General features: G+C 33.6%; 1 protein-coding gene across 1 annotated transcript in view; it reads left to right on the plus strand.

Annotated features, from left to right (window-relative positions):
* Nucleotides 1-25,588, plus strand: part of LOC113513004 (sortilin-related receptor-like) — a 50,643-nt gene that overhangs the window by 7,371 nt on the left and 17,684 nt on the right. Inside the window, exons 6-15 of the mRNA XM_052893621.1 lie at nt 92-346; nt 1,309-1,470; nt 2,138-2,389; nt 14,878-15,140; nt 17,273-17,460; nt 19,436-19,517; nt 22,468-22,500; nt 22,916-23,179; nt 23,262-24,789; nt 25,223-25,421. Coding sequence (XP_052749581.1) covers nt 92-346; nt 1,309-1,470; nt 2,138-2,389; nt 14,878-15,140; nt 17,273-17,460; nt 19,436-19,517; nt 22,468-22,500; nt 22,916-23,179; nt 23,262-24,789; nt 25,223-25,421 — 3,226 coding nt within the window. The remainder of the gene's footprint in view (nt 1-91; nt 347-1,308; nt 1,471-2,137; nt 2,390-14,877; nt 15,141-17,272; nt 17,461-19,435; nt 19,518-22,467; nt 22,501-22,915; nt 23,180-23,261; nt 24,790-25,222; nt 25,422-25,588) is intronic.

Consider the following 25,588-nt stretch of genomic DNA (forward strand, 5'->3'; position numbering starts at 1 on the left):
ATAATATTCATTAGGTAAGATAGTATTATTTGTAAGCTTTTTTAAATTTATCTAATGCCCTATTTCATTTAAAAATTTGTCCTTTTATCAGACAACCCATCTCAATGACAGTCATCAACAGCTGATGGTACACTGGGTTGGTGAAGGATCCAATGTAATAATTTGCTTAGCACGAGACTCTGTGCCACGTGCTAAGGGAGGTATATCACCATCAGCTCTCTACATATCCTACAACTATGGGATGAATTTCACTAATAAGACTGAGAGCTTCAGATTAGGAGACTCTCCTGATAGTGGTTATGCACAGCTGGATAAGTTCTTCAATCATCCCAAATACCCGCAATTTGTAAGTATAAAATTATTTATATAGAAAAAAGAATTGTTAAGACTTCATTTCACCTATCCAAGTGTAGCTGGAATTTTTCTGTATCCTTCTCCATAACATATATTATTATTATATCAGCTTTTATAAGGGGGTTTTGCCAGTGGTTGGCATGGCCACTCCAGTTAGACTTTCGTGATGTTTTTAGAGGTATGCTGTTGTCCATTTCTCAATCATTGAGTTATCCTAGTCACTTCTTACAACCCCCATGAGAAAAGAATTATGTGTATACTAAATTTAGTAGTAATTGGTTAAAGCGCTAAGGGATAATAAACAAACAAATCTTCTGTCACATTTATAATATTAATGAAAGTTCATGCTGCAAGACTTCGGGACTTGGGAACCACTTATTTGATAATAAATATATTGATATATAAAATAAGAATCATTTTAAATTTCACTTCAGTTAATTTATCTTCTCTATCTGTAACTGGCAATTAAAAGTTATCATGAACCTATAAAAAGTATTGATATGTGATTGTTTAACAATATTTCTTATAAAATACATAATTGGATGTTTTTATTTATTGAAATTAGTGACTGTTCATATTTTCCAAAGATTCTTTTGTTGCCAAACTCACAAATCTTACAATACAAACAAATGTTGATTTAAGTTAATGAGTAGTCAATAAATAACATTAATAAGCAAGGCAAATTTATTCCAATTTGCCAATGAAATCAAAGTATAGGACAAATCAAATGTTGCGTCATATTTTCTAATCAGCTAGTACTTTAAATAATGAAATCGATTTTATTCATTTACTATCTATAGGTACCAAATAGAATAATAATGTCTACAAGATAGGAAAACTTAATCCACAGACAGTAGGTAAAAAAGGTATATTTATATTCTAAAGGTCAAAATAATCATGCAGCACATTTGTTATTACAAATCGAATGTTTTTAAATTATGTTTTTCCTTGTAGTGTGTATTTGTGGATTCCACCAACAAGAAGCTATTTTATACCAGCGATAATGGTGTGACCATACATAGGTCTGATCTGAATTTCCATCCCAATGAGCTGGCCTTCGATGAGGAGTTTCCAAGCAAATATGTCGTTTTGGATAAAGTGGGCTCTAATAGAATGGTAAGTATATTATTATTTCAGTTTATTTAAAAATAGTATAATACTTTTTTTTTTTTTAATACAATCATAATGCATTTTGAAAACTACTGTCCAACCTTTTTAATTATAAATGTTATATAATGTTTATTATACTATTTTTAAGAGATAAACTGTTAGTTAGAAAGTGTCACTGTTGTTTAGAGATAATTATTCTGTTTTTTTTTTATACATAATTTTAGAGCTCCATCCCATAGTGGTGTTCTAATACCATTTTACTACTTTGAATTTCAACTTACAACTCAAAACAAAGGCCGAGACTTAGAATGGCATACCTTAGTTTATATTTTCTTCAGAGATAAACTATTTTTTTTTAAATACATAATACATACCTTTATAATAATATTTTATGATAGGATTTATGACGAACGAAATGTTAAGCTTTATTTACTAGACTGATTTCGGTATGAACAATAACACGAGGTTGAGTCAGAAAATTCGGAATTTTATTTCATGGTAGACCTCTGATACTACAATCATACAATAATGTGTTTTGCTACGGTAAATTATGTTAGCGCTCAATGCGTTACAAATATTACAGTAGTGTATATTTTTTTCTGTTTCTTCACAAAATTAAGAAAAATACCTACGTCTGGAATGGTTTTAAGGATCCATAATGTTTTTGTTCTAGCTTTATCTCACATTGGACGGTGGGAAATCCTTCAAACTAATTCAAAACTACGTAAAGACGTTCTACTGGTCGTCCGGTCCCGGTTTCTCGAAAGTGTTCTACGTGGAACGATGGAAGCCGGACAGGAACAGTACAGTGATCAGTGCGAACGATCCAACCGAACTCAACGACGCAAACAACGTCGTGTTTCTAGAAGCGAGGGACTTCCAAATTAAAGGTGACTACATGTTCGCAACGAGGCAGACGAAGGAGGTAAGATTTTGCTATTGGATTCGCAACTTTAATAAAAAAAATTTTGATCCTAAATTCACTCAGGCTGTGGATTGAGCTCCTTGCTGAGGTTTTCTCTAGAGACTACAGTATGGGGTTCTTTCACGCACGTGATGCCTCTACTGTTGCAGGCGTCCATAGCCTACAGTGACGGTTTACCATCAGAAGGGCTGTAAGCTTTATAGCCAGTCCTTAATGACTGCAGTAGATTTCACTTATAATATCGTATTATTTGTTTATCTCCCAAACCGACATTTATACAAAAGTATATTCAAGATGCATATGAAGTATTGTGACCACTGACACGGTTCATACACATTTCATAGATGCCTTGTGGTCCGGGCATAGAATGGACCACGCCTTCCTTTCCCGTGGATGTAGTAAGAGGCGACTAAGGGAACTTAATGCTCAAGGGATGGGCAGCAGCGTCTCTCTTAAAATATCATGAAAACCTAACTGCGATTGCCAACAACAAAATTTGCCAAGCATGGCAATTACTGTAAAACTTTCCTTACGAAGGAGGCCTATGTTCAGCAGTGGATAGTTAACGGCTGATATAACGGTATACATATTTCTCCCACTTGTAACTTTTCATATTAAAAAATACACCCATAGAATTTAATTAAATAAAAGGACATGTTAATAATTTGAATTCAGAATTAACGAAAAATTTAAGAAGAATAACGAATTTTTTGTAGAACTGAAAACATGCTTCTTTTTATGTCGCTTAATATTACACAGAGGTCCAGATAAAGATAATAATTTTGCATTCGGCCAGAATGTAAGTGAAGAGTTTACGCTCTCGACGTCCAACAGTATACTCTGTTATGTCCATGGTACTGCTCATGTCTATAGGCGACGGTTACCACTTTCCATCAGGTGGGCCGTCAGCTTGTTTGCCATTCTAAGTTATATAAAAAAAAATATCCGGAGATTTTTATTTACATTGTAATCTATATCATATAATTTTTCGACCGAAACAATGGCTGTATACATAATTGGCGGCTTTGATAAAATTAATCGATAAGTGCATACATATTACATGAATCATTACACAGGTCATAATACACATGTCGATTAAGTCATTGTTAGAAATTAATTAAAATTTTACTTCAATCGCGCAAAATTATAATAAGACAATGACGAGTGTATACATTATCGATTGTAAAATGATTGATCAAAATCGGTTCAGAATTATCAAAGATATCGCCTAATATATGCAAAAGGAAGTAGATTTTGTCCCACAAAAAACATCGACTTTAGTCGTGAATAACTCGATTATTTTGATTTAAAAACCAATTTATATTTAAATAAATAAATAAAATAAATAAATTAAAATCCAAACTACTGAACATCTTTTGGTGAAATTTCTATGGGGCTAATCTGAAATTATATCGTTTCATATAAAAGAACAATTCTTCAAATCGGTTTATAAACGTTGGAAGTCTGTGGTAAGAAACATAAAAAATACATTTTTTTTAAATCGGTTGAAAAAAATACAGAAGAATTGCGGACTAAAATCTAGGAACTAAGATTATGAAAAACAACAGCATTAAGTCCGCCTTTTATACCAAAACATTTTTTGTAATGTGGGCAATAAAGAATAAATTAAAAATAAAAAAATAAAAACCTATTGACACCTGCAATGCAATTTCAAAGTTTATTTGAATATTATCAGAAAATTTTCATCATTTCGCCTGCATGCATCAGTATATATGTATCCTATATGTTAAATTAGAGTATAACCTACTCGTTTACTAAATTTCACTTAAATCTGTTTAACCGTTTAAACATGACTAAGTCACTTACATTTAAACATGTTTACGAACTATCATAATTTTATAATATTAGTATTTTTGCAACTAGTTTTTTTACCACATACCAACTATAAGAATTAATTCTCCGATGACTACTCCTTCTGTCGTGTTTATAAACAATAATTTGAAAGAGGGTCTGTACATTTAATATTCTATTATATATGCTACAATATAAGTTATAGATACATATACAATTTGTTTCAATAATTGAGATAGGGGCTTTGATTTTATTGTGGCATCAATTCGAGATCCAAATGTTTTCAGACAAATGGAACGAATCATGTGCTTTTGGAAACGTTTACAAAAGAATTAATTTAGGAAAAACTCCAAAGCAATTTTATTGTGTTTTGGCCAAGAACCATTCCAATTAAGTCAGCTTATTTGAGGTTTGATTAAAGAAAAAAATCTGTATTGTAATTGATTTATTCGTTTCGGAACAATGACGTATCAAATAGTTATAAAGAACCACGATGTAGCTTTATAAAATAGATGGAACTAATGTGTCTATAATGGACGAGCCCCTAAACCCGAATCAACCATTTCGGGTTCGATATCGATTGGACCAATTTGACAATAGAACGTTTATGATTTGGATTGAGTTCGTGTGTTCGGGGTTACGTTGACAGATGTGCATTGCATATCGCCTGGTTCTATGTAACACACGGTATGTAACCTTGACTGTGTAAATACAGATAAAGAATTTGCTTCGCAAAAAAAAAGCAACTATTTCAACCGTGAATATTTTAATATTAGCTAAATAACTTAAATAGTAGAGGGGGAAGGGAGTAAGGGATTATTAATAATGAGATCTAATAGCTTCATTGCTAGCAATATACCCTAACAGGTCGACCTTCACATGGTTCTCCCTGGAAACTATCGTGGTTAATTTTTGATATATCGTTACGATGGGCGAACTGACCTGCTTCATCTTCATCTATCATCCCTCTATGGTGCCTAGTAAGCGGGTACTGATAGTACAGAGAGGGTTATTTATTTATTTATTTATACTTTATTGCACCAAGTAAAAAGAGAAATAACAAGTACAGTAAATATAAATGAGAAGTAATACAAAAGGCGGTCTTATCGCTAAGCAATCTCTTCCAGACAATTTTTATCTACAATTTTTATTAACTATTTTTATCCATTAAAAACATACGAGAAGACTATCCATTTTAAAAATAATTATCGAAAGGGGTTTAGAATTATTAGTAAAGATACTAAGAGCCAAAAAGTACGTTTGAATTTAGAACTATCCTATTGAAAGTCTCTTTAAAAAGATATAAGGATACCTATAAAACAAAGATGGAGGTTTGATACTTCTGAGAATCCTGTTAATAGATTTGATATTGTAGCATAATAATAAGATAGATAGTATCAAAGTTCTACATATCATCGACTAAGTGATTTCTCAAGTGAATAATATGGTATAAATTGTCTAACTAGAGAAGTCCGTTCATCCGTTCTCGTTAGTAATACTTACTAGGGTTGATACGTTATATATATATATATATATATATATATATATATATATGAAATGAAAAAAAAATGCGGATTGGGTAATTTTTGCATTTGTTTTATTTGAGAGACTCATGGCTGAATTTTAATACAGAGATGTCCTAAATATATATGTATAAATATCACTTACCGTCGAGTTAGGTAACAAAGATGAAGTTCGAATCCATGTTATAATAATAATAATAATATTTTTTTTTTTAATTTATAAATTTAAGCTGATATTGTAAAAAGGAAAGATTTGGTTTTTTGTATGTAATGGGTAAACTAAAAAAAAATACTTAACCAATTTTAGAACAAAATACTTAAAGAAAGCTACATTATCAGCGAAATAAAAAAAAATACAACCCATGTTATTTATGGGTTATTATTTTATTTTAAAAAAACTGCATCGCTAGTTTCTAAATAAGGCGAGACGTTGCTATACTTCAGTATGAATGCTCTACTAAAGTATTGTGAGTTTAGTGGTACGTACGTAATGCATAGCTAGCGTAGCAATAGCAATCTGAAACTCTCCACATATGGGAGTCATCTGACCTGAGTTTTTTTTTCCTTTTTTTTATGACTGAAAATGGTATGCCCATATAACCCTGCCTGCGCTAACGGGATACGCTGGCGGAGCACCAGTGAAGGGTGATAGATGAGAATGAAAACAGGCCAGTTAGCCCATCATGATGAATTCATCAGGAATTAACCATGATAGTTTCCAGGGAGAACCGCGAGGAGGTCGACCTGTTTGGGTATATTGCTAGCAATAGGATTCTCAGTCTCCATTACTAACAATCCCTATCCTCCCTCTGACCTGAGTTGTTACTAGTTATTACATATTATAATAGTTTGTGATGATGATGATGATTTATGGAAGGAATCTGAACAATGAATCATTATGAGATCAAACGTTTATGACTCACTGTCTTCAATACTTAGTAAATTGAACAAATGTTATATGTTAGTATAATTGTGTTTAACATTTTCCATATAAAAGGTTTTCTGGTCGATAGAATATATATTTTTTGTCATTGTTAAGTAATGAATGTAATAATTCGCCGTATAGGTCCCGGCATAGAATGGACTACTCCTTCCTTTCCCGTGGGTGTAGTAAGAGGCGACTAAGGGAACTTATGATCGATTGATGGGCAGCAGCGTTCCTCTTAAAGCATTACTAAAGACCTAGCTGCGGTCGTCAACTCGCCTGCCAAGCGTGGCAACTACTGGCAAAACTCCTTATTGGGAAGGCCTATGTTCAACAGTGGAAGGTTAACGGCTGATATACTTTAGTTTGTGGCGGGTTGTACGGTGGTGAAAATAATAATAATAATAATCCCCATGATAAGTTTCAGTGGATCAAGATAAGCAGAGAAACGTGCTGTAAGTCCACCTGACGGGGAAGTTGCTACAATACGCAATGTAATATGCAATTTTATAGAGACATTTTTAAGTGACCACGCACGTCCACCGTCTTGTCATGTCGATCACGTCCGCGACACCTATCGTCGCAGATTTCAATACAACTCTTACTACCTTATCCTTACTAATATTATAAATATGAAAGTGAGTTTGTTACGGTTTGACGCTTTTACGACTCTACAAATCATAACTATGTTATGTTTAAAGGATGATAATAGAAAGCTAGTGACATATACATACATATTTTTCTCTCCTATTGGTAGTATCGTGCGCGACAGAAAATGGGTATTGGGAATCGTGAAAAAGCCTTTTTTTCACGCAAGTTTTTGTACTTTATTTTATTGATTTAATTATACATAATATTTCATTTGTATCGGGATAATATTTGAAATTTACTATGTTCATCCACAAGAGTAATTATGGATGACACAATATATTTTGGTATACCCATGGTACTGTTCATGTCTATAGGCGACGGTTACAACTTTTTATCTGATGGGTCGTCAGCTGGTTGGCCATTCTAAGTTGCATAAAAAACATGTTTTAACATATTGATCGTACAAGGAAATATTACAGTATTTTCTAATTGTTTCTCGAGAATTATGGAAGATGATTTATAATTGAGGATGTTTAATTTATTTATTGATTTATCAAAAGTCAATTACAAGATGGACTTTGATATGAATAATTAATGAGGGAGATTTGTGTAAAGGAGGTCTGTATTCTGAATGAATGGATACTTCTATCCCACTGGTGATTCTATTGCTAAACATCTGTGAAAAACAGCAGTGATAAGGTTCTACAGTCTAACTTTGTTATTCGGGGGGAAAATGAATTGTTAGTAATGGGAATTAGCAACTCTATTACCAGCAATATACCTTATCAGTTCTCCCGGAAACCATCGTGATTGATTCATTAATGAATTTGTCACCATGGGCTGACTGACCTGTTTCATCTTCACTTATCGTCCCTCACTGGTATACCGATAGCGCAGATGGGGTTACCATTCCATTATCATCCATTAAAAAAACCTTATTCATAAAAATTAGTACATTCCAAACCTATTTTAACTGTTATAGTGTTTTCTCACTTTCTTTCAAATTGAGAATTTAGAACAATAGAAAGAGACAAAACAGTTCAATAGTTAATTTTATAAGACGTTTGACGTTTTTATGAATAACAGAGATAATGTATTAGTTATTAGGAATGGTAAGGTATGGGCATTACAGTTTATTCTGTGAATCCCATGATATGATCCTTGTTTAGTAAATATACACCGCCAGTAGAATTTAAATTACACGTGCTACTTATATTATAATTCTTCATACTAAGAACAAAGGAACGTTAAAGTGGCCTATGTTATTATTATAAACAAACCATGGTAACAGATTCGCAGAAATCGAATCTAAACACATTTGCCAAGATATTATTTTATACAATGTTCTTCGTTCTTTCCCTGCTCCATGTTTCCTTTTTAACGTTTCGCCTCGCTTTCTGAAGAAGCAGTTTCAGTTCCTAATCTTTCTTTCCGTCAATTCTCTTAATCTGAGCTACGACAAATAATAGTATACTGTGCAATCTATACGGTTATGCTTAGTTTTGGTCTGGCCTCCTTAAAAAGTTGTAAATGTACTCTCAGACATGTCTTTGCGAAGATCCGTTCGGACTCTAGGATGAGCTTCAGACAATTCTGGAGTGGGCATAGATTAAAGTATGCCTATGTTCATAGCCAATATCATAAAAAATCAAACTTAGATATTGGCGTTAATATTAAAGAAAATAGTGTTAGTTACAATAAAAATCGATAAGGATAATATCGAATTGTTAATTAATGTTAATTCAGAATAATTAATTACAGAAAAACAATAATAGTAACACTTTGTTCTGTATCTGCTATCACCATACCACACTTTGCATCCACCAATATTAAGTATTGAAATAATTTAATAAAATAAGCAAATATTGAATATGACTCATGCTATAATGAGTTGTAGTTGAATGCGTCGTATGATATATAATCATTATGTGCCTACTGTCCGGTTGTTGAACTATTAATTAATAGTTATTAAGTCGCGATCACTTCATATTATTCATCAATCAATTCATCACTTTGTATTGACCTAATGTCAATACAAAGTGTGACATTTGTGTCAACTTCTTGAATATTAAATATCTAATGGTTAGATGGTAGAGAATGTCTTATGGTATTATTCGCTTTTTGTTCAAATTTTGTTTTTCAATAACGAATCAATATATATATATATATATATATATATATATATATATATATATATATATATATATATATAGTAATTTTTTTTCAATTGCTGCTTGCGCTATCGGTATACGCTAGTGGGGTACAAGTGAGAAATTAAAATGAAAGCAGGCTAGTTGGTCCATCATGATGAATTTGACAATTATCTACGATATTTGTGCATGACGCTTGGATGTCGACCTGATAGGGTATATTGTTAGCAAGGGGGCTGGTAGATCCCATTATTAACCCTTCTTTGCATGTTTTTTTTTATTGGTGACATAAATCAAGGTGATATAATTTATGTTAAAAAATAATAAAAAAAAAATGGTTAAAAAAATAAATTTCACAGCTATGGTTTTTCTTTTCTGGAATGGACATTAAAAAGGTATCCAGACACGATCAATCACAGCTATGGTTTTTCTTTTCTGCAATGGACATTAAAAAGGTATCCAGACACGATCAACTTAAAGTGAAATTATTCTTTTATATAATTTTTGGGCATTCAATGTTATGATGGAAATTTCCACCATTATGCAAAGAAGGGTTAACAATCCCTTTCCTCCTTATATATTCAATTACCAAAGAAAACTATGGTATATATTTAAGTTGTATATTAAATCAGTGCTCTCATGTTTTATAGTAGGTACGAGTGTTTTAAATTATTAGAATTTGTTTAAAAAAAATACACAGATATGTTTAGGGCAGGGTTGTCAACTTTTTTGATTACTTATTTATTTATTTATTTATTGGAAAACCAACAGCTTACAATTTATAGCTTAAAACAATAACAACTTATCCATATAAAAAGCCAATAACAGGTTTTCACTGACTTAGCGATATAAATTTGTCGTGGCTAGAGTAATTATAAAATATAGAAGGAAATAAAAATAAAAAACTACACTATAGTATATCATAACAATAGTTACTAGATTGTGTATGTGTGTGTGTGTGTATGTGTGTGTTACTATTTATGTATTTGTATAAAATCTATCTTTTTTTCTCTACACAGGATAAAATTATATTATAATTATTATTAAAGTAAAATATAACTTATTACATTACAGCTGGCATGATAAATAACATACAGCTATGTTACGTATCCATTCTACACGTATCAAATTATCAATCATTCGTCTCAAATTTTATATGATCTTATTATAAGTATGTATATCTTTATTAGATTTGTTCACCTTGATCAGCGTGATTCCATTCTCTGAAGTGACGTAGGTACATTCAATTTGAAGTCATCAAACGTTCTATTGCGGATTTAATACAAGGTGACTCGATTTTGCAATACATTTTAATATTTTTTTTTAATTGATGAAGTTTAATGGTGCTCTCGCTTTTGCTAAAGGTATAAAATGGTTTTAGCATCGGGATTTGCTGTATAGTTCCGGCATAGAATGACCATGCCTTATCTTCCCGTGGGTATCGTAAGAGGCGACTAAAGAATCTTAATCTTAAGGTCGAGGGATGGCCAGCAGCGTCCCTCTTAAAACATCACCAAAGGCTAACTGTGTTTACCCGCCTGTCAAGCGTGGCAACTACTGGAAAAACTCTTTTATGGCGGAGGTTCAACAGTGGACAGTTAATGCCTGATATAATAATAATAAAAAAAAAATACAATGGCGGGGAACCAAGGAAGGATGAAATACTAAGGACGTCTTCATTCTCATCATTTTTCAATTTACACTTGTCAGATATTTGTCTTATTGAATTCGCCACAATGGCTTAACTGATTTACTTTAATCAGTTAAGCCATTGTGTCGAAGGAGAGATTGTTAGTGATGGGATTTAATGGCTCTATTACTAGCTCTATTGGGGGGAAATGAAATACCCTATTAGATTGATTTCCACGCGAAACCTCCTGGACACCATAGTGGTTAATTCTTGTTCAATTGGTCACTATGGGCCAACTAACCTGCCTTCATCCTCACTACAAAAAGATTACTAACTCAATTAAGTCGACCTTCATGCGGTTTCCCTGGAAACCATCGTGTTTATTTCCATTGAAATCGTCACAAGATTTCATCTGCCCCCTAGAGTATACTGATTGGGCAAGCAGTCACTATTCCATTATCACCTATTAAATTACTTGATCCTACGAACCGAAAAGCATCCTAATATATATTACTATTTGTTTCCATGTCTTGGTCTATATGAAACAGTATATAAATCTTATGTGTTATGATAGGACATAACCTGTTTGTGTACCAAAATTTCAATAAAATGCGTGCAGTCGTTTAAGCGTGATTGAGTAACAAACATTCAAGCATTATCTATTATTATCTAACGATAGAAACTTTCACATTTATAATATTAGTTGGATTATTTTCATATCTCTGATAACATACCAGAACTGCAGATATAAACAAAGAAAATTTAAATGTCTTTGTGTATTGTAAGTATATTGACCTTCCGATAAAACCTTCCGTTACTGTATGATTTAGATATATAAAAACGATACTACAATGATACATTTTTATTGATACAAGTTTCGTAGGCACACATTATTATATTTTAATGTAATGACTATCAGTTTAACTTATATTTAATTAGTTCGAGAGAGCTCGATGTGTTTCGGAATTATTTCGTGATAATTATGAGTAGCTGTGACGCGAGTGTGACCCTGTCACACTAATTACACATAATTCAAAGCGGTAGTCATTACATAAAAATAAAATTATGCTCTGTATATTTACAGACTTTTCTGATTATTTTCTCCAACTTATTTAGTACAAATAATTTTCATATATAACTTGGAATGGCATATAAGCGGACCCCAATGAGCCCATTGTATTTAAAGTGATAATCGTCGCCCATGCGTATAGATGAACCGTACCGTGGACGTCACAGATTATGCTGTGATGCTCAAGGTACTTTTGCGAGTTTCCATTCGGAAGGACTATTATATACGTGCGCTTGTACGTGTATATTATATCCTTTTCATACTTAGTATTATTTATTTATATTTATTTTATTGGGGCGTTAAAGTACTACGTTACGCTATTTGGGAAAGGGAGGGTTCTTGTAAAATGCTGTGATGCGTTACAGAGGCGGAAGGGAGATTCAAACAATGTGTTACGTAACATTGTTTTATTTATTTAAATAAAAAACTAAGAAATTAAAGTCCAACGTCAAATCAAATCCCGAGTTGGCAAACTTTTTCGTTTACGTTTTAAGGAGCATCCCTCTACTGTATTGCACGTCATTTTTATTTTGTTTCCGTTGCCAGTATTCATTAGTGTGATGTTTAGGTAAAAATGGTCGCTTGAGAGTGAACGTAACGTTTAGTGAGGGTGGGGGGGGGGGGGGGTTTATAGAAAAAGTTACGGTGACTTTACATGAGGGGGGGAGGTTAAAAATTGCGTTACGTAATACTTGAACGTCCTCTCGTCAAGATTGACCTTTTTCTGAGCAAAATTTAGTAAAATTGACTTATTGACGATTGTAGTTTAAATTTTAGCTCTAAAGTTGTTATTTTATTCAACAAATTGATTCTAAAATATGATGATAGTAATTATTTCAGAATGACTAGTACGTTATTACTGTACATTGTTTTGCAACAACACGACCAGAGGTTGTTTCATGCATATACGTGAGTCATTTATTCTCAGAAATGTTTAAATTTGCATTTAATGGCAATAATAAAAGAGATACCTCATTTTTAGCCAACTTCAAAAAGACGGAAGTTCTCAGTTTGGTTGTATTTTTTTTTGTTTGTTACCTCAAAACTTCGTCAGTTCTAAACCGATTTGGAAAATTCTTTTGTATCTAAAATGATATACTTACAGATTGATCTTGTAGAAATTTTATCAAAATTAATTCACTAATTTAATTTTTGACCAAAATATTTCATTTTGTTTCAATTGAAGTCGGTTTTTTTTTGTGAGATACAATCTATAATTATTCAATATTCAGTTGACAGATAATAGCTGGGATGATGATGATGATAGTAAAATGTTTTTTATTTAATTTAATTCCATTAGTTAGTGGTTTAAGTTTTGTGTGGATATGTGATGCGCGGGGATGAAGAGAATGTGGTAAGGAAAGTATTAAGCATCAACGTTGAAGGTCGTAAGGGTAGAGAGAGAGGGAGACAAAAAGAGATGAATGGGTAAAAGACGACATGGCATAAACGGGGTCGTTTCTTAAGGCAGTTTATTATTGCCAGCAGTTGCCACACGTGTTAGTATGGGAAGTTGAAATATTTCTATCGTATTTTGTGATATTTTTTTTGGAAATTGTTCATGTCTATGATTATTTCCTTAAAAGAATACAACATTTAATATGACCTATAGATACGAGGCAAGGGCAGAAAGATAAGTAAATCAAAATAGAAAAAAAAATGAGAAACGTCTCACCCACATGTATGTGTATAAAAAGGGTAATATTTGTTCTTTGTTAAGCAAACATGAGCAGTTGATTGAATATCATAGATTAGATATACTATATCTAAAAATATGCACATATTTGTTGATAAAATGTCTACGTACTGTCCTGCGTTCTTTTTTATACGCATATTAGTTACCTACCTATAAAGTAGACAAATAGAGGGGAAAGGGATTGTTAGTAATGAGATCTAATAGCCCCATTGCTAGCAATATACCCTCTCAGGCCGACTTCCACGCGGTTCCCCCTGGAAACCATCATGGTTTATTCTTGTCGAATTCATCATGGTGGACCAACTGACCTGCATTCATTCTCACCTATCATCTTTCACTGGTGCCTCGTCAATATATACCGATAGCGTGAGCGAGGTTACCATTCCATTTTCACCCATTAAAAAAAAGTAGACAATTTAGATATGTATATATACTTTTATGTATGTTTCTGTGTATATACATGAGATAAACCAAGTTTATTATGCGTTAATTATATATACATTTATTTAAACATCATCTTCCTGCTCTTACACCAATTATTTATTAGATAAACATAAAATACAATTTCATTGAAATGTAAAAAAAAATTTCTAATACATACTTGTACTCTATTTGTAGTTATATTTTATTACTGGCTGTTTCCCGCAGCGTTGCCCGCGAAAATCGGTATTTAAAATATCCTATCAGTTAAAATATATAACCTACCTTCATGTTTCAGCCAATTCAACTAATCGGTTATTTTATAGCATTTTATATGTGATTCTTTATATTGATGCAATTTTTGTATTTATGAACCGATTAAAATAAAACAAACGATAAATGTTAAATGGAGCAAACGGCAACGCATTAGTGAAAATTACATTTAAATCGGTTAAAACGTTTTTGAGATTAGCATGCACAAACGTGCAGACAAACAGACATAAAATTCTAAAAATCATTGTTTTGGGTTCTATTGCGTTCATAAAGCCCCCGTATAATAGTTTTTCTTATATATCTTTCATGTACAGACAGCGACTAGTTACGATTTTATTACATGTATTAATTATACCTCTTACATACATACATTAAATGTATCTTTTGTTTTTGTTGCAGAAAAACACTTTAAGTCTCTACATCTCACATCAAAGGGGTCCCTTCTACAAGGCCGAATTCCAGACCGAGCTAGACCTTAGGAAGTTCCATATCGCCGATGTGACAGACAAACGCATATTCGTCTCGGTGATGCACACAGACAACCTCGCCCATTTATATGTGTCAGAGATCAACAACAATTTTACTCAATACAATTTCGTGTTGAGCTTGGAACAGGTCTTGTGCTATTTCCCAGATGGAAACTGGAAGGACAGCTGGTTGGAGTAAGTGGTTTCATTTCTCTAGCAAAACTTGTTTTGTTGATATCGCGCGAAAGGTGAATAGACGTCCTTGTAATATAATACAGCTATAAAACTGATGTAGCTCCATTCTCCGAGAGGAGGTTGTAATAATTTTTTGTTTGAATGTGTTAGTAGGCAGTATATATATTGTTTTTTTTTTTTTATACAACTTAGAATGGCAAACAAGCTGACGGCCCACCTGATGGAAAGTGGTAACCGTCGCCTATAGACGACATAAGCATGTTTGTTTTCATTAGTCTTAATTTAAAATGTCAACAATTGTTTTAGATAAAATAGTGGTCCAACTTTATAGTTTAATAGAATAAGAAAATAGAAAAATTATTTATCCAATAGAATAATAATTTTTATTAAGATTGTTTTTAACGAAAATAAAAATGATTTCAATATTGGTAAAAGCATTTAAAACTATTTTGATTTCAAAACTAAACTATTGGATAGATTTTTATAAAATGTCTATGCAACCAAGTATATCCATTCAGATAAAAAGAGAATTTCAAAATTGGTTTATAATTGACAGAGTTTTGAAAAATACAGTTGAATTGACAAATTCCTTCATTTCGAAACCAGAAAAACAGGTTTCAGGTTTCAATTTCATGTATACTATTATATATATTTGATATCAGATCTGTCTACATTTATATCTAAACCTAGTATATTAGGATTATAACAATATAATAGCCTTCTTTGCTCTAGTCATGGTTAACTGGTAGATAATGCTACGAGCTATTAACTCAGTCAAATGTCCTCAACACTCTATGTATTGTACTTTAAAACTAAGTAATGACTGAAATGACAATGTTGATGTAAAGTAAATAAGTAAATTGCTCTAACAAATTCACAATTTCCATATTATTTTTAATAATATGGAATAGCAAACATGCTGACGCTCTACATAGGTAGTGTAAAGTGGTTATCGATTATGAGAACAGTACGGGCATTACAGAATATACTGTGACCTTTATTGTACCTCTCAGGTATTGCGTATTATTAAAGCGAGTGCTATTACTTGCCGGAAGAAACATGTGTGGGGTATATATATATGTATATATATAATATGTGTATATATATATATATATATATATATATATATATATATATATATATATATTATACATTCTACAAGATATATTTTCCCTTTCTATTTATTATATCTCTTAATTCTGCGTGCCTCCTTGCATAGGCCTCCGTCAGCTATCTGGGCGGGGGGGGGGGGGGGGGGGGGGGGGGATTGTTAGCAATGGAGTTTCACAGCCCCATTGCTAGCAATATGTATTATTAGGTCGACCTCTACGTGGTTCCCCCTGGAAACCATCGTGAGCAATTCTTGTTGAATTCGTCATGATGGGCTAACTGATCTACTTTATCCTTACCTATCATCCTTCCGTGTATACCGATAGCGCGGGTGGGGTTACCATTCCATTATCATCCATTAAAAAAAAGCCCCCCAGCTCTCTCCACTGAACTCTATCCTCCGCCACTTTGCTCCAGTAAGGCCCCAAGGTTTGGCGAATGTCGTCTATCCATCTTGTTTTCGGGTGCTCCTTTCTTCTAGTGTCTTCTTTTGGATACCATAAGGTTACGAGTTTACTCCATTTGTTAATTTTGCAACGTAGCACATGTTCTGTCCAACTCCATTTTAAATGCTCTGTACGGGTTATTATATATTTGCGTAATATACAGCAATATTTATATATTGTAGCTATAATATCTATATTTTGGCTCAATAATGGATATATAAAGTATCGGCTATCCAATATCGAATTTAACAGCCGATTAAAATTAATATAGGTTTCAGACCGGTTTGGACTATAACGAAATAGTTTTTTTTCTATACCACTAAAGTGACAAACAAGCATACGCCCCACCTGATGGTAAGCGGTTACCGTAACCTATGAACGCCTGTAATACCGGGGGTGATACGCATGCGTTGCCGACCCTGAAGAAAACTCTATAGCTTCCTTTTAAAGAACCCCATGTTGTAAGGTAATGACCTTTTTTCCACCATCAATATTCAGGGAAATCCAATATATAGATTTCGGAGCGATACTCATATTACGCATGCCTACAGATAGTATATAATATTTTTATTACAGAGACGTAACAGAGGACCCATTCACCGACCTGTATCGCGTGGAGGGGTTGAAGGGCGTGTACATTGCGTCGCGCGTCCACACCAAGACACTGGTGGGGACTGTCGGACCGGAACACCTTATCTCGTTGATAACCTACGATCATGGTGTCACGTGGTCACCCATCAACCCACCCACCGAAGATGAAAATGGTAAATAAAAAACAACTGCGTTTTTATTAACAAGAGATACGAGTGTGTGAGAAAAAAATGTTTTGATACTATTTATAAGTATCGGTAATTATCTATATATTTGATAGGTTATCTTTAAAACACTTTTTGTGTTAATGTTTGTTTTTGCAGTCATTGCTTTTTACTTGATTTCATATATATATACGCAATAGTAAATATTGATACTTCGTTCTATTGCTATAAGCAGATAAGGAAACTTTGTTTTAGAATTTAAAAAAAAACAAATGGTTATTTTATAAGCAATAGTCCACTATTTTTTTTGGTATTTAGTTACCTAAATTTATATATGTATTATTCAATTAGGTATTATGATATCCTTGAATTTGCGCTCATGATTCATGCAAAATGTAGCTAAGTTTGTTATAAAATAGGTATACACCTATCCCCCGATTTACACGGTACTTGTTTTACACGTTTTCGCTTTTACACGGTTTTCCAAATAAGTTTTTTTTTTTGTTTTTATCGCACTCTACTAAATGTTACTGTGTTTGAACACGTGCGCTGTGTACACATCTCACGGGGAATCCCGAGCTTATGTGCTGCCTTGCTGCACATGCACACTGTGTCTGTATTTCTTCGCATAAAATTAAAGTTTTATCTACGGAAAATTGTATTTGAGTGAAAGTTTCACAGTGTCAGAAAGATTTAATTTTTCATATTCGTAAATTACAAGTGGGTGCATAATTAAGATTTTTATAAAATAACATAAATAAAAAAAAAATTATAGGCTTATAATGTCGAAAGAAGTTAAAAGAAAAGTTATTTTTTTAGAAACTAAAATCGAAATTTTGGATCGCTTACGAAAGGGAGATAGAGTAGTAGATGTTGCAAAATCATATAACATGAACGAAGACACAATAAGAACTATTACAATAAAAATATTGAAAACAATCACCTACAATAAAAATATTGAAAAAAATAACAATTGTTAAATAGCAAAATTATGCATTTTCTGCAAGCTTTTCGATTTACACGGTTCTGACTTGAAAATTTTTAATTTTCGATTTACACGTTTTTCTCAGGAACGTACGTATCTACCGTGTAAATCGGGGGATAGGTGTATTGATGTTGCAGTCCCATATGTGTGCCTATTTTTTTTTATTGATGATAATGAAATGGTCGCTGGCGGGGCACCTGTGAGAGATGATAGGTGACCATGAAAGCTGGTCAGTTAGCCCATCGTGACAAATTGCACTAGCATTAACCATGAAGGTTTTTAGGGAGAACCACGAGGAGGTCGACCTGATAGGGTGTATTGCTAACAATGGGGCAGTTAGCCCTATTACTAATAATCCCTTTCCCCCTATATGTGCCTATTATTATCAAGACTTCCTTTCCCGTTGGTGTCGTAAGAAACGACTGAGGGAACTTAATGGTCGAGGAATGGGCAGTAGCGTCGCTTTGAAAATATCACTAAAGCCTAATTGTGGTTGCCAACCCGCTAGCCAAACGTGGCAACTACTGGCAAATTCCCCCCAATAGTAAACTGCCATAAGAAATAGGAGCCGTAGTTTATGGTGGAGATCAATGTTAAGCAATGGACAAATTGTCGGCTGAAATGAATGATGTATGTTTCCCATTCGTGTTTCAACCGTGAAGCAGTTGTATTTGCATGGCTGTGTTTCGGTTTGAAGGGTGGGATATGGCGTGAATTTACTGGGTACAGAGGAATAACACCTGAGTCCTCAGGAATGGCAACGTATGGGGGGTATCATGGGCAAAACAGTATACTCTGTTATGTACATGGTACTGCTCATGTCTATAGGCGACGGTTACCACTTTCCATCAGGTGGACCGTTAGCTTGTTTGCCATTCTAAGTTGTATAAAAAAAATAATTATGATATGATATTTAATTTGTAATTACCATCAAATTATTATTTGAAAGTACACTGTGTAGAAAATATGGGCAACCGTTCTTTTTATTTATGTTTATAGGTAAACCGTTGAACTGTCAAATTGAAAACTCCTGCAGTCTGCATTTGTGTCAGAAGTTCAGTCAACTGTATCCAGTAACAAGGTAAGAATAAATAAATGCATAATCTATTGATTACAAAGTAATACATTTGTATGTGTTACTGTTAATGAGTTAGTTATGTACACATGTTGTTAGTACAAATACTGATATAGTACTACAGGCAAACAATTTTAAAGGATTGATACTTGTAATGCCACTATTGAGAATATTTTAAATTCATTTCAAAGCTTTTGTAAAACATTTATGTGTATATTGTTCTGTTTCGGTCTGATAGGAAAGAGAAGATAGATTAAATATTTATAAATTTATTCTTAGTTGATAGAGATCTTTAATTCATAAAGACAGCCATGGTTGTGTAATAGTGTGGCTTTGCTTGTAGGTATTTAAAAAATGCTAACATTTTTTTATTGTGCTAAGTATTTTATAGTATTTATATGTTAATAACGCTTCAATTTTAGTTTAAGAGTAATATAAGACGTTTAAATACTGATCATACGGTTTTATCGTTTCTGATAGGAATTGAAACAACATTTGTATTGTGCAGAATCTCTTCTAGCTAGTGATTTTGGCTTCGCATTAATTATTGTTATTCGTTCAGATTTCTCGTAATTAATAGAGGATGAAAACGTGTATGTGTGTTGCCAATGAAAAATCATCCAGCCCACGGCTAGTGAGAAAGAATTTTATCAGAATTCAACAGAGTATGTCGGCGAGACAGTTGTATTATTTAAACTAATTTACGCCAATAAACGTGCTAATCTAATAACGGACATTTCGTTTACATGCAGATTATGGTATGATTGTAGTAAACTGACCGCGTTGGCTAATCGCATATATCATTTTTCCAAGTAGTTGAAATTGACCTTGAACTCCGATAAAGTAACATTCTATTATCGATGTCCTTAATGTAAAAAAAAAAGTTTATTGTATATACGATTGACATAAAGGATTGAATAGTCTGCCAGTTCTCTTTTTTACGAGTATTATTTCGATTTGACATTTTAATGTGCCCTTTACTACGGGAAGGAAATTGGTGAACACATTTTGCTGTTTAAGAAAAACGGTAATTGTCGTTATTTGATCGTCAACCTCACTGATGAGTAACTGACCTTGTTAACAACAGTAACAGTATGATTAGCTGTATAGACATTGTATTTGGAGTCAAATGACTATTTAATGATACTGCATATATATTATCATTCGACAGGTCAAAGTTGAGTCGCTTGTTAGGTAATAAATAAATTTTCACATCGTATTTATCTTTTATAATGATTACTGTTAGCAACAGAAAGATAGTGCATATATATATATATATATATATATATATATATATATATATATATATATATATATATATATATATATATAGCATATATGTAGTATATATGCTTGTTACAATTAAATTAACTGTCATCGTATAATAAAAAATTAAATTTAGTAAATTTGTTAGATGATTAAAAAAGCTTCTATAAGATAAGGCCTATTATAATGTAAAAGTTTATGAATGAAAAAAACCTCTAGTCCAATCCTAATAGGATGTCTATATCTCTCGCTTCCATTACAATGCCTAAAAGGTACATATGTGTCAATTTTGTTCTATATTTATAACAGTAATGTAATAAATAAATTACTAAATCAAATTGAGTAAAAGTGCCAAGTAGGTAATTTATAGCCTAAGGTGTCTATGTGGTTGTTTCTCTAAAAAAAAAACAATTATACATAAAGATCTTGTTATAAATTTCTTGTCTGTATATAATTCACGACAGCCAAATTTTGAAATTCGAAAATAATTTTTTGTCCAAGAAAAGTATTGTTGAATTCGAATTTGTTTGAGTTCAGTTTTTTGATGTAATAGTGTACATTAAAAGGGCCCGAATTACGTTTATTTCTGAAATATCGTACCTTTACATTGATCAATTGTTAGTCACATTGTCGGCGCATAAAACTAACTTTTACTTTCTATATGTAGTCAACGGATTTATTGTAAAAATTTAAATCATCATCTTCATCATATCAGCCGGTAATTTTCACTACTAAACAGCCTTCCTCTACTGTTGCTAGTAGTTGCCACGCTTGGCGGGTTGTCAATCGCAGTTAGACTCTGGTGATGGTTTAACAGGAACGCAATTCCTTGATCATTAAGTTTCCTTTGTTTCCGCTTAGGACACTCACGAGGCAGAGAAAGGAGTGACTCATTTTATGTCAGGACCACGCGGCAAAAATATTCAATTTTCGTCTGATTGCTGATGCAACAGTGTTGCACTACGTCGAAACTGATAGACGAACAAAAATGTATTCGCTTATAACACCGATCTTTGTATACCATATGGTACACTAGATAATATCAAGTAAAATGTCGACCATATGAGTATGTGTGCCCATTTTTCAATTTCAATTTATATAAACGAAGTTTTTTTTATACAACTTAGAATGGCAAATAAGCAGACGACCCACCTGATGGAAAGTGGTAACCGTCGCCTATACACATGAGCAGTACCATGGACATAATAGAGTATACTGTTTTGCCCATGATACCCCCCATGCGTTGCCATTCCTGAGGACTCAGGTGTTATTCCTCTGTAAATTCACGTTATAAGTTTCTAGAATTATATGAATTTTTAGTCACAATACGAACACGTAGATAAACCAAGCTCTATTGTAATTATGAAATTACATCATGAAACACGTTTTGTTGTTTGGTGTACATGCACTGAAATAATTATTATCGTTTTATTTATTCCATCAGAGCATAGGAAATCCCCGTTACGGTCCGTTAGTATTACTTATTTCCACACAACCTTAATAGCCTTGGCGACCGTAGAAAAAAATTGAAAATCTTAATCAAAATTAGGTTAATTTCTCCAGGAAGAATTATACTTGATTATATCTATTAAATATTGACTCAAGAACTGGCCATTTATGAGAGTAATGTTTATGAATACTTCATATAATTAGATTATGTAAATCAGCTTATAAATAAAATTCTTTACAGCCCTCCTGGAAATGTGATTGCGGACGGGTTAAGGTACGATAGTAGAATAGGTTCGATTGTTTCGTTATACCATTGTCATTAAATTATGAACCTAAATGCTCAGATCATTAGGTATAACGGAAAGCATAGAGCTGTAGATATAGCAGTGTAGATGAATTAACCAGCTTGGCACATGTTTTATATTTTGCACGGAATGTGTTTTATACAGTTTATTTATTTAATTCCATAGAAGTTTGTTTTTTGTACACCACATTGTATATAGTCCTAGTGTGATATCGACCTTCTCATACCATATCATTTTGTAGAAACTCATATTCATCCTATAGAAACGAGGTAACGTTTCCCTTATAAAAATTAGTAATGGCGTTAATAGTTGTTTATATAGAAATTGCTACATTTTTTCCATGATTTATTACTACGAAAATAATTTCCATCTTACTTTTTACAGATCAGCCAGCATAATGAGTTCAAAGTCTGCGCCGGGCATTATCATGGCTACTGGTGTGCTAGGAAAATCCCTTAAAGGCATCCCTGGAGTGTACATAAGTCGAGATGCTGGCCTCAGCTGGAAGAGGATCCTTAAAGACTATTACTTCTTCAACTATGGAGACCATGGCGGTGTATTAGTCGCAGTTAAATATTTCAAATCCCGCGGGGAAACAAGGAGGATACTGTATTCAACGAACGAAGGCATAGACTGGCACTCTTATCAGTGAGTCACAATTCTCGTTATTGAATAATCATTATTAAATTGCTGTCACAACAAATATATGATTCGTGTGTTCATTTTTTAGGTTCAACGACAATGACCTTCGCATATACGGGCTGATGACCGAGCCTGGCGAGAACACAACAACATTTACCATGTTCGGCTCGGCAAATGATCAACATCAATGGATTATTATTACCATCGATTTACGTAATACTTTTGAACGCAACTGCACTGCTGACGATTACAAGTTCTGGTCACCGTCTTCTCTCAACTCTTTGGTATCGTGCGTACTCGGTGTTAGGGAAACGTTCCAGCGCCGCATACCTAACTCGAACTGTTATAATGGCATCGACTACGATAGGCCAGTTAAGAAAGAAATATGCGAGTGCAGCAGACGCGATTTCGAATGCGACTTTGGATTTATGCGATCCGGTGTCGAATGCGTTCGTAATAAGTCGGTAGTTTACGATCCATACGCGATACCGGCAGGTTGCCGCCCTGGACAGTCGTATATGCGAACTAAGGGTTACAGGAAGATTGACGGCGACGTCTGTGTCTCGCCCGCTTACATGCCTTACGCACCTGATAAAGTGGCATGCCCTATCACTGAGCCTACTGAATTCCTCATTGTGGCTCTGAGAGACAAAGTTGCACGCATCGATTTATCAGATAACTCCACTTTAACACTGGTTTCTGACCAGAAGAACATTGTAGCTATTGAAATTGATATGAAGAATAATTGTCTTTATTGGGCTGACATAGACAGCGACAAAATCAAACGTCAATGCTTTAATAACGGTACGCCCGAAGAGATTATTGTGGGCAGTGACTTGGCCAGCATTGAAGGCATGGCTCTGGATTGGATTTCGAACGTTTTGTTCTTCGTAGACGGCAGACGCAATAAAATCGAAGCTGTTCGAACTGATTTGAACAATGAAGGAAGAATGCGAGTAACAATTTTGGATTCCAAAGTCTTATCCAAACCACGTGGTATCGCTGTGCATCCTAGGGCTGGTTACTTGTTTTGGACTGATTGGGATCGCAGCAATCCATCTGTGTCTAGATCTAATTTAGACGGCTCAGACATTAAGAGGCTCTTTAAAAAACCAACTGTCCATTGGCCAAATGGAATAACGATAGATCAAATGTCTGAGAGGATTTATTGGGTCGACGCTATGGAAGATTACATTGCTAGTGCCGATTTAGATGGTCGGCATTTTAAGAGGATTTTGTGGAACGACGAGAGAGTAGCGCACCCGTTTGCTATAGCTGTGTTGAAGGATAAGATGTATTGGGACGACTGGAAAGCTAAATCTATATTCTACGCAGACAAACATACTGGCTTGGATATTGTAACTATTAATAACTCATTCACTGGGCTTATGGATCTCAAGGTGTTTGCCCATTTTGTCCAGCAAGGAAGCAATGCTTGCTCGAATAATAGTAATGCTTGTCACGCTCTATGCCTAGGGGGCCCTGCTAACACCTTCAGTTGTCTATGCCCAGACGGACTCACGCGCACTACTGAAGGGAAATGTATGTGCCCCAATAATGAACAACCGACAGTGAACATGACATGTCCGAGTAAACCTGGCGCAACATGTGGTAAAGTAAGTATTACGATATATACACAATGTGTTTAAAAATGTATTGCAAACTAGTTTTTTTATTTATTAATCTTTTTTATATATATTTTAAATTTATTTATCGAAATCAAAGCAATATTACCAAAAGTTTGTAATACATTTGTGAATCATACAAAGCTGTGCGGTAATCCCATTCGATATTTACTCAAGTACCCATATTTAAGTACAAATGTTTAATACATGTTTTTTCTATATTGTATAACCATATGTGAAATATCGATTTTTTTTCTATTTATATAACTATTCGCGTTCATTGCGTTCAGTTATTAAATTAGTATGGGAGATTCAAAGTACTTTGTAGTTTATCCACCTATTATAGTATGTTATAATGATCTTGATTACACCTTGTATTTGTAATAAAAAATAATGTTTACTAATTATATATTTTTCGCTATAGGACCAGTTCACATGCAAGAGCGGCGCGTGCATCGAGGCGAGCTGGCGTTGTGACGGGAACAACGACTGCGGCGACATGTCGGACGAGATCGGCTGCCAGTGCACGCCGCCCATGATAGCGTGCGACGACACGCGCTGCTACTTACCGCATTGGAAGTGCGACGGCGACTTCGACTGTAAGGACATGAGCGATGAAAAAGGTAATGCATTGCTTTCGCAATAGATTTATTTTTTATTATTTGATGAAATATCGGTTTTGAAATACCGAAAAATGTATACCTTTTTTGTATACCTGGTATTTACTGGTACAAAAACCGGTATACACTGGTTTATGCCATTTCGATAAAGTATTGTAAACGTGCCAGTA

The sequence above is a fragment of the Galleria mellonella genome, unplaced genomic scaffold, assembly GCF_026898425.1.
Source record: "Galleria mellonella isolate WM207_F2 unplaced genomic scaffold, CSIRO_AGI_GalMel_v1 utg182, whole genome shotgun sequence".
Lineage (NCBI taxonomy): Eukaryota > Metazoa > Arthropoda > Insecta > Lepidoptera > Pyralidae > Galleria > Galleria mellonella.